The sequence below is a fragment of the Dermacentor silvarum genome, chromosome 9, assembly GCF_013339745.2.
Source record: "Dermacentor silvarum isolate Dsil-2018 chromosome 9, BIME_Dsil_1.4, whole genome shotgun sequence".
NCBI lineage: Eukaryota > Metazoa > Arthropoda > Arachnida > Ixodida > Ixodidae > Dermacentor > Dermacentor silvarum.
Window position 1 is genome coordinate 166,463,240 of NC_051162.1, and position 10,305 is coordinate 166,473,544.

At 50.5% G+C, this 10,305-nt stretch overlaps 1 protein-coding gene across 1 annotated transcript; it reads left to right on the top strand.

Annotated features, from left to right (window-relative positions):
* Positions 1-257: 257 nt before the first annotated feature.
* LOC125939937 (uncharacterized) lies at positions 258-1,875 on the top strand. Its single transcript, XM_049655480.1, has 2 exons — positions 258-701; positions 1,509-1,875. Exons 1-2 carry the CDS (start codon positions 418-420, stop codon positions 1,873-1,875), a joined length of 651 nt encoding a protein of 216 aa, XP_049511437.1. The 5' UTR covers positions 258-417.
* The last annotated feature ends 8,430 nt before the right edge of the window (positions 1,876-10,305 follow it).

Sequence of the window (10,305 nt, forward strand, 5' to 3'; positions counted from 1 at the left end):
ATGATAACATTTTACAACAAGTTCTTGCCGAATCTGTCTACGTTGCTCGCGCCGTTATATCGGCTTTTAGAGAAAGGAGCAACATGGGTTTGGGGCAAGAAAGAAGAGCGAGCTTTCGAAGAGGCCAGGAATAAGCTGTGCGCTGCGCCGGTCTTAACACATTTTGACCCAAAACGGGAGCTACTCTTGGAATGTGATGCTTCGCCGCATGGCGTCGGTGCAGTGCCTTTTCATCGCATAGATGGCGAGAACAGACCGATTGGATTTAGATCTCGGACATTGACCGTAGCCGAAAGGAAATACTCCCAGATCGAACGCGAGGCCTTAGCGCTAGTATACGGAGTTACTCGGTTCCGGGATTACCTCCTGGGACGTGAATTCACGCTGGTCACTGATCACCGCCCCTTGCTAGGCCTTATGGGGGCAGATCGCCAGACCCCGGCTATGGCCGCTGCAAGAATTCAAAGGTGGGCTCTGTTGCTGGGAGCTTACAAGTATAAATTGATGTTTAAACCCGGCAAACTGATGCTCAACTCGGATGCACTGAGCCGTTTGCCACAAATGTTGCAGGCGCCGGAACCAGCAGTTGAAGAATGCGATGACATGGTGCTCGCCATCGACGGATGGGACCATCCCGCGGTGTCACGCCAGGAGTTGAAAGCACTGACAGCAGCAGACGAGATGTTATCAAGTGTTTGCCGGTATGTTATCGAGGGTTGGCCATCACCACGGCCTGTAGGAAACGTGGCACTGTCCGAATACTACAAACGGCGACATGAATTGTCCGTGGAAGGAGGGTTACTGTTCTGGGGCCATCGGGTAGTAATCCCCAAAGATGCTCGTGGGAGGTTGTTAAAACTGTTACACGAGGCCCACCAGGCAGTTTCAACCATGAAGACCGTGGCAAGGTCTAGTTTCTGGTGGCCCGGTCTTGACAAAGCCATTCAGCGTGTCGGGGATGAATGTCGCAGCTGTGTACAAGCTTTACCCATGCCACCGACACAGGAGCCTGTAAGCTGGCCCAGTACGAACGAGAAATGGTCGCGACTGCACATAGACTTCGTGGGGCCCGTTAATAACACCATGCTTCTGATTATTGTGGACTCGCACAGCAAGTGGATAGAAGCTATACCGATGCGCCAGGCCACTGCTAAAAACACCGTGGACGCTCTTAGGGCGTTGTTTAGCAGATTCGGACTGCCTCGTACCGTGGTCTCGGATAACGGCACGCCATTTACCGCGTCAGAGTTTGACCGTTTTATGCTGCGAAACGGTATCACGCACATTCGCACGCCGCCTTATCATCCACAGAGCAATGGATTGGCAGAACGCGCCGTCAGAAATATAAAGGACGGTTTAAAGAAAATGACTGGAGTGGATCTCGGGATTGCGCTGGCTAGAATTTTGTGCAAGTACCGGAACGCGCCACAGCCTTCGGGGTTGTCTCCATCGGAATTGCTTTTGGGGTACAAGCTGCGGACGAGACTAGACATGTGTTTTCCACCCAGGAAACAGACAGAACATCGGCGGAAACCCACCGACGACACTACCTGGAGTTTCGCCCCAGGCGACACCATCTACGTCCGCAACTACGGAGTCGGGGACAAGTGGACACCTGGTAAAGTCAAGTCTACCACAGGTGCCCGGTTGGTGACTGTTCAGACGGATGAAGGTGTGGTTCGCAGACACACGGATCAAGTGCGCAAGCGTTCTGCCGACACATCCGGGACCCCATCCGCCGAACCCCAGGAAGACCCGATGCCCACAGAGGAGAGGGCGTTGGATTCCAGTACCACGTCGGACGGCTCAGAAGCCCCGCCCCAACTGCGGCGTTCCACTCGTACGAAGAAGCCGGTAGAGCGCTACGGTTATTAAGGGGAAAGGAATGTTATCACTTACGTCAGCCGAATCGGCATGCGGCAGCTGCCCTTGCGCCGTGTGCCACATTTTCTTCTTTCCCACCTCCTCCTCCCCCCCCTTTTTCTATATATTTCCGAGACGACAATAAAACGTCGCATTATGCCTGGAAACGCTGTCTGATTTCCTTCCGGATGTACGGACTTTCCCAGCGGCTCGGCAACAATCTCCTTCCAAGATACGCGATACCATCCAAAGAATGGACTGGACCAAATTTCAGTCTCTCATGGAAGAGCACTGTCAAGACAACATTTCACATCGTTTGGAAGAGACTATCAAGAGCGCAGTACAAGATACTATGTGCACTCTCACATGCTCTTCGAAGCTAACGGAATTTGATATAGAATTAGAACGACTTCAAGCAATTCGTCGACGTGCTGAACGAAGGTACCGCCGCACGCATGCAATGGATGATTTACGGACCACCAGACGCATCCAAAAGAAGATCCAGCGCCGGTTAGTTAAGCTGGAATCACAACGCTGGGCTGCGTTTTGTGAGTCTCTAGACCTTCGCAAGCCTTTATCGCAATTGTGGAGGACGGTACGAGGTCTCCGGACACTGCCCGTGCAGCGGATTCCATTCAAGGCCCTAGCCCTTTCACAACAGCGACCGGATATTGACGTGGCAGAAGAGTTCTGCGCCAGATTATCCGGCCAACTCGCTTCTCCCAACAATTTTTCGCCTTCGAGCAGCTCTCCACCACCTCGAGATCAACGCATGGATCTACCTTTTTCAATCCATGCACTTAAGGCAGCACTAGCTTTGTGTGGACGCACATCGGCTCCAGGACCTGATGGCATTTCTTAAAAAGCCCTACGTCATCTGGGTGAGTGCGCAAGCATTGTTCTCCTAGAGTTCTACAATGAATCTTGGCGAGATGGCACGCTCCCGATAAGCTGGAAAACCAGTCGCCTGGTTCCACTACTGAAGCCTGGCAAATCGCCTTTGGAGCTCTCATCGTATCGCCCGATCGCTTTGGCTAGTTGTGTGGGCAAAGTAATGGAGAGAATGATCCTAGGACGCCTGGTGTGGTACCTAGAGTACCACAACATTTACCCAGAGGCTATGATGGGCTTTCGCCGTGGTCGATCATCAATAGACAACGTCGTCGACCTAGTCACCTACGTTCATCACGAAAAATGCCGAAAGCGTCTTTGCGCTTCCTTGTTTCTCGACGTGAAAGGGGCATATGACAACATTACACATGAAGCCATACTTACTGCTCTCGAAGAGGTAGGTGTGGGCGGCCGGATGTTTCAATGGATACGCGACTACCTCTCCACGCGATCCTTTTTCGTGAGCACTGAGGACGGCCACACCTCTCTACATTACAGCTACCGCGGCGTCCCCCAGGGCGGTGTCCTCAGCCCTGTGCTGTTTAATCTGACTCTCCTTTCTCTCCTTGAACACCTGCCAAGCACAGTTCAGCTATCAATGTATGCGGATGACATCTGCGTTTGGACGTCTGCAGTAACACGCCTACAACTGCGTGCGAGGATCCAGAAAGCCGCATCTCAGACTGCTTTTTACCTCCGGAATCGAGGTCTGGAAATATCGTCTGAGAAATGCGCACTTGTGGCATTTACACGGAAGCCCATGGCGAACTACAGCGTATTGATAAATGGCCAAAGAATACCCTACATTCGATCTTACAAGTTTCTAGGCGTTATAATTGACAGAGACATGTCATGGAGCCATCATGTTTCATACATGAAGAAGCGGTTAACAGGCATCTGTCACCTGTTTAAGTTCTTCACTGGAAAGACATGGGGAATGTCCACAAGTGCTATGCTGCAACTATACAATGTGCTGTTTCTTGGCTTCCTGCGGTACAGCTTGCCAGCCTTAACTAACGTCAACAAAACGAGTCTGCGCACCATACAAAGTGTTCAAGCACTAGCGCTCCGCATTTGCCTAGGCCTGCCTCGGAGTGCATCCACAGTGGCGACTATAGCAATTGCTGGAGACCACCTCGCCAAGACTCACATTGAGGTTGAAGCATTAAGGACACATATACGACATCTTGCCCGGACTCCCCACCACCACCTGGCATATCTGCCAGCGGACAGACAACGTACCTCTTTGTGCCAAACAATAGCCACGCATGGTGAGTCATTACCAACTTGCTTCACTCCTGCCGCAAGACATTCGATTCCTCCGTGGTGCCTTACCCAGCCAAATATCAACCTGACAATACCTGGCATCCAGAAAAAAGCAGAGCTGTCATCACCTGCCCTTAAACAGCTCGCCTTACTCCTGTTGTACGAGAAGTACCAAGACTCTGCGCATATATACACCGACGGCTCCGTCCTGCCGAACAGCTCTACCGCGGCAGTGGTGATACCAACGATGGGCACAACTATTAAATTCAAGACGTCTCACGTCACAACATCGACGGCAGCAGAGCTCGCAGCACTTTGTGCCACGCTGAAATTCATTAGTGACCAAGTGACACACAAATGGAGAATTTTCTCCGACTCAAAGGCGGCTCTGCAGTCTCTACTATCACCTTTACGCCGCGGTCCACACGAGCAGCTGGTCTTTGAGATTGCCGAGGCAATACACAATCTGACTGAGATAGGGCAAGAAATAACTTTTCAGTGGCTTCCAAGTCACTGTGTAATTATCGGCAATGAACGGGCCGATCAAGCTGCCCGCACAGCTCATAAAGAAGATCACAAACGACCCATTACACTTTCTAGGACTGACGCTGCACGGAAGATCCGCGTGCTCGCTCGCCAACGCACAAGGTCACAATGGCATGAATCGCACTTCATGCATGCTCGCTTATACTCTCTGGACCCAACCCTAAGCTTTCGAGTACCATCAAGGCTTCGCCGAGGAGACGCAACACTTTTGTGCAGATTATGGTTGGGCGTTGCGTACGCCTATGCGTTCCGCATAGGAATGGCCGACAGCGCAGCCTGTGACCACTGCGGCAATGAAGAATCAATTGTACATATATTGTGCGACTGCCCGCAGTACAGTGCGCAAAGACATTCTCTTACCAACGCGTTCAACCAATTGGACGACCAGCCTCTGTCGGAAGAAAAAATTCCCCACCACAGACTGGACCCAACGTCGCAGAAGAAGGCCGTGCAGGCGCTTCTGCGCTTCTTGCGAGCCACCGGCCTATCTGACCGACTGTGATTCGAACGCTCTTCCGGTGCAACGAAACAATCTCACACCTTCTTTGTGAGTGCCCTCGTTTTAACCCGCAGAGAGCAGCTCTCTCAGCCACGATAGGTCAACTGGACAAACGCTTAATAACGCAAATCAACATCCTTGTAAACTGGCCTACACGAACAACAGCGCGAGCCACCTTGAAGGCGCTGCTGCGTTATTTAAAAGACACCGAACTCAGTGACAAATTGTGACTCTACACTGTGTGACGTAGGATGGGACGTTGACACTTTTCAACACTAGAACGCCTTCGCAGACTGCGTGACAATGCCCACAGAAACAGTTCTGTATGTGTGTGTCTGTGTGTGATTTTTTTTCTTTCCTTTTTTCCCCTTTTTTGTACTTATTTTTTTTTTCTCTCTCTCCTGTCGAATCCCTTTACTCCTCCCCCGGTACAGGGTAGCCAACCGGAGATAATGTCTGGTTAACCTCCCTGTCTTTCCCTTACCTTTTTTCTCTCTCTCTCGGCTTGGAGATTCTTCGGCCTTTTCCTCTATCAACCGACGGCAACAAGTGAGTGATTGTCGCCACTGACTATTTAACCCGCTATGCTGAGACAGAGGCGCTCCCACGAGCCACGGCTTCTGAGGTAGCGCAGTTCTTCATGTGTCACATTGTATTGCGCCATGGTGCCCCAGCCACTGTTATCACAGATAGAGGAACGGTGTTCACGGCACAGCTCACGGACGAAATTTTTCAACTGAGCAACACCAGGCATCGAAAGACGACCGCTTACCATCCACAGTCCAACGGCCTTACGGAGCGATTAAACAAGACCATCACAGACATGGTCTCTATGTGCATCGACGTCCAGCACAAAACATGGGATCGTATCCTGCCTTATGTGACCTTCGCGTATAATAACACCGCCGTACAAGAAACAACGCGCTCCACACCATTTCGCCTTGTCTGCGGCCGCGAAGTACAGACGATGCTGGACGCTATGCTTCCGTGCCACGACGCCGAGCGCCTAACTACTGACGCCGAAGAATTTGTTCAGCGCGCTGAGGAGCCTCGCCAGCTCGCGCGGCTGCACATCTGGGAGCAGCAACATGCAGATGCACGGCGCTATAACATCCGTCACCGGCAAGTGCGCTACAGTCCCGGAGACCAAGTGTTGGTGTGGACCCCTGTTCGCCGCCGTGGCCTTTGTAATAAGTTGCTCAGCCGGTATTTTGGCCCCTACAAAGTGCTGCGCCGCATTAGTGACGTGAACTATGAAGTCGTTCCAGACAGTGCGGCGCAAACACGGCGTCGACAACCACCTAGTTCTGACGTAGTTCACGTCGTGTGCATGAAGCCCTACGTTGCGCGTTCGTGATTTTTACGCTCCCATTTGCACCTAATGCACTTACCTCTCCGTTTCTAGAGAGGTAGAGAATTGTTTCTAGCTACGCTGCTGTAGCTCTCGGTGTGTTCTGGGCGCGAGCATCTTCATTAGGCGTGTTGTTGTTGTTGTTGTTGTTGTTGTTGTTGTTGTTATTTTTCCTTTCCCAAACCACTTCTTGAGCATCGAGCCGATGCTCTTTCCGAGGAAGGAGGGAAATGTCACCTGTAGTAGTGGGAATAGGGCAAGCGCAGAGGCGCAAGAAGAAAGACGTGCACGTGCTAACCGCCCCGCTCGATAGTTAGCTCTCGCCGCCGTTTTCTCCAGAGCCCAGCCGCTCTCAATAAACGTCGTCAGCCCCCTTTTGAAGACGCGTGGCAATATGAACACGATATGTGCGAATTCATCCATCGAGAGTAAACGCTGCTTAATAACAAAATATCTTGTTTGCTGTGGTGTGGCTTGCGCGTAACCATATAATAAAAAATGTGGTTGATCCCTCTTATATAGGAATCGGTATAGAACACGAAAGTGAAACGTGTTTTCACAGAAGTAGTGTAATGTTTATTGCACATTGATATATAATGTCTATTGGTGTTTTGTGGCTAAAGCGCCCTTAGGCGTTGATGCTCCCACGCTGACGCCTGGTGGCACGTCTCCTCCATCACGACTACCAACGTCGATGACCATGAGCAACCGTCGTGCATATGGAAGCTGCACTACGCTGCACACGCTAGCACAACGCGAAAGACGAAGCACGTAACTGACACACTAATACAACGCGCAAGACAAAGCACGTAACTGAATCGTCACCGAGTCAAATCAGCGCGTACAGCGCGTCGTAATTGCAGCCTCCGCGATCAACTTCAGAAACATTTTCAGAGCTAATTGCGGAGGCCACGCTCCGCTGTGCTGAGTACGGTGAACGCCACCTAGGTGGCGTTGGTAGTGCTTCTTGATGCCAGCGTCCCTTCGAATGCTGGCATCGAGGCGTCGTAGTGCTGAGAACCACCGAAGCGTTCACTGTCGGTGCGCGTTAGTGTCATAATGCAGTACTTCTCTTTTCTGCTCGTAGGCGGCGGCACCGCCCCGAGCAAGAGCGCGGGTACACGGAGGAGTGTTAGATATATAAGGCGCGTCTGTGTAGCTCTCTGCAAATGCGTTTGTGGCGCAATGGGTTAAACGCTCGGCGATCTATCGTCGCGGACCGAGAGGTCGTGGTTCGATTTCCAAATTTTGCATGATTGTGGAACTTTTTCTTCTGGTTTCTTTCTTTGTATTATGTTCGTGTACATTGTAAGCTGACGTATTTCCGTGACGGAATACGTCAGTGAAGTCTTGGTGGACCCCGGCATAAAACACTTTCGTGTTAAAATAATATACACTAACATAAAAGGGAAAAATAAAGAGAATGCCAGCTAGACAATGATGAGCGTCGCGTAATGATGAATTTCAATCGCACACTTGGAGTGCCTCAAGAGCGAAAATGCTCCCTCTTTTTGAATTAGGTCGGTTCCCCATAGAACTAGCAGTTTGGAGGCGCAGATTGAATACTGCAATGACTGATCGAGAGTGGTTACCAAGCCGAGATCGCCCTATGCTTCTGTAAAGTCAGCTCTGCTCATATTCGCAGAGTTTATTGGAAGTCTGCGTGACGTTTTATGCTTCAGCGGCCATTTACTGGCATCGTTCAAGTAACGAACGACATTGACCGACAGCACGGGGGCGATTACATCTTGTGTTCCAGCAATGGAATACGAGAACTTCGCAGCATTACCCAAACTTTTAAGTGAACATCTTTTTCTTGTTTGCACAGCTATAGTTACAGAATTGAGAGCGATGGTAATGCCGTGGGTAAGAGGAGCCCCTGCAGCAGCGCTGGAAGCTGGACGGCGTGTAGCCACTCTTTTCGTGCCCTCACATGAAAGCTGTCTAGCCCCGTTGCTGGCGCGTTTAGACGCAAGTTTAGACGCCTAGACGCCGAGACGCCGAACGCAAGTTAGACGTTTAGTCGCCGAACGTTTAGACGCAAGTGCGGTCGTGTGAGAGCTTTGTGGTGATTGAACGTTTAGATGCTGTAGCGGGTGATTGCACTGTGTGGCATTTATTCGTCGTCTGAACGACGATACCTGCGCTGAACGATACCTGCGCTGACGGTTGCTGATCGCATTCTGTGATCTGTTGTGTAATCACGTGAAGTGACATATGTGTACCAAAAGAGAGCATGTGCCAGTTCTGTGTTAGTTTTTTTTATCACCAAATTTGCTAATATCCGCCACCGCCGAAGCAATTTAATCCGTGGCATTCTTGAAATAAACTGTGTGTTGTTCAAGTACGGATGCGGCTCACGCGTCTGTTTATTACAGTGGCGACGAGGCACAGCCTAGCCTGTGAGTGGTCAGTTTCTTTCCGGCAACATGGCCTTCGGGAGTCGCATTCGAGAGTTCAACCTTAGTGAAAATCCGTCGTGGATAGACTATGTGGAGCGCGTTGAGTTATCGTGCACAGCTAACAAGCTTTCAACGGATGAAGACAAGCCAGCTGTGTTCCTCAGATGCTGTGGGCCTGAAACGTACTCCCTGACACCAATTTTCCTCAAGCCTTTGCGATCGCCGAATGTGAAGTACCACGTCATCATCGACGCACTAAAGAACCACATCAACCATGCGAGGTGCGTGTTTTCGAAGCAAGACCAACAAGACGGGGAGGACGTGGCTATGTCACTGTTTTGCGCAAGTTGTCCGACAACTGTGGATTTGGCGGTACAAAGTTTCCATTAGAGAAATGGTACGTGACCTTTTGGTTTTCGGAATTTCTGACAATGTGGTCCTACAACGGTTGTTAGCTGAAAAGAACCTAACATTAGAGAGTACCTACGAGTTAGCAGTTATGGCAGAAACGGTTGACACTCAGCAAAAAGTAATGAGGAAGCCGCCGGAGCATGAATTCTAACAAGACTTGACCACAAATGTAGGAATGAAAGCCAGCAAGAAGCAAGCAGAAAGGCAGCGGCGTTGTTTTCGCTCTTTTGGAACCCATGCGGCGTGGCTTTGCCAATTCAAAGATTGTGTGTGCTTCAGCTGCGGGGAGACCTAGCCAAAGCATGCCGAATAAAGAAAGCAGAAGTGGAACATCAGCTGGGTGATATGGCGAACTCCGTGATGAGCAAGTACGATGCGTTGTTCAGAATCAGCCAAGTAAAAAGCGGAACGCCAAAGTACGTCATCGCTGTAGAGATTCGGGAATTAAATCGTGCCTATGGAAGTAGATTCCGGAGCGGTCAGATCCATTATTAGTATCAACGACTTTCAAAAGCTGCATGTGGCGAAGCGGATCAAGCTGGAAAATCGCGACACGCAACTACTGACCTGCAAAAAAGGAAGGTCTGGACGTGCATGAAAAGGCATTCGTGCCCGTGAAATTCGGTAGGTAAACAGTTTCAATTGCCACTATTTGTGGTGAAGAACGGTGGCAGCACTCTTCCGGGCCGGGATTCGTTCCAGCCATGGAGATCAGCATAACAAGTCTTCATTGCGTCCACATCCAACCTAAAGCAATTGTAGAACAGTTTCCAGATGAAGTCGGTGAGAAATTTCCTGGCGCTGCCCTACCACGTATCCACATCTTACTCAAGGAGGGCACCCAACCCACGTTACTGAAATGCCGCAGTATCCAGTTCGCCATGAAGGATGAAGTCGTGGCTGAGCTGAAACGCTTTGGGAAACTGGAAATTTGGAAAATCAACGCACTATTCGGACTGGGCAACGCCAATTGTTGTGGTGCGGCAAAAGGACGTCTCGCAAAGTTTTGCGGAAATTAGAGAAACACTGTGAACAAGTCTGTCAAGAGTAAAATATACACACTACCAACAAGCAAA

Excerpts from the sequence above, each read along its gene's own strand:
- LOC125939937 (XM_049655480.1), top strand. The coding sequence starts at position 418 with ATGGGGGCAGATCGCCAGACCCCGGCTATGGCCGCTGCAAGAATTCAA. Across the intron at positions 702-1,508 it reads ATGTTATCAAGTGTTTGCCG|GAAACAGACAGAACATCGGC; the intron begins GTATGTTATCGA and ends TTTTCCACCCAG.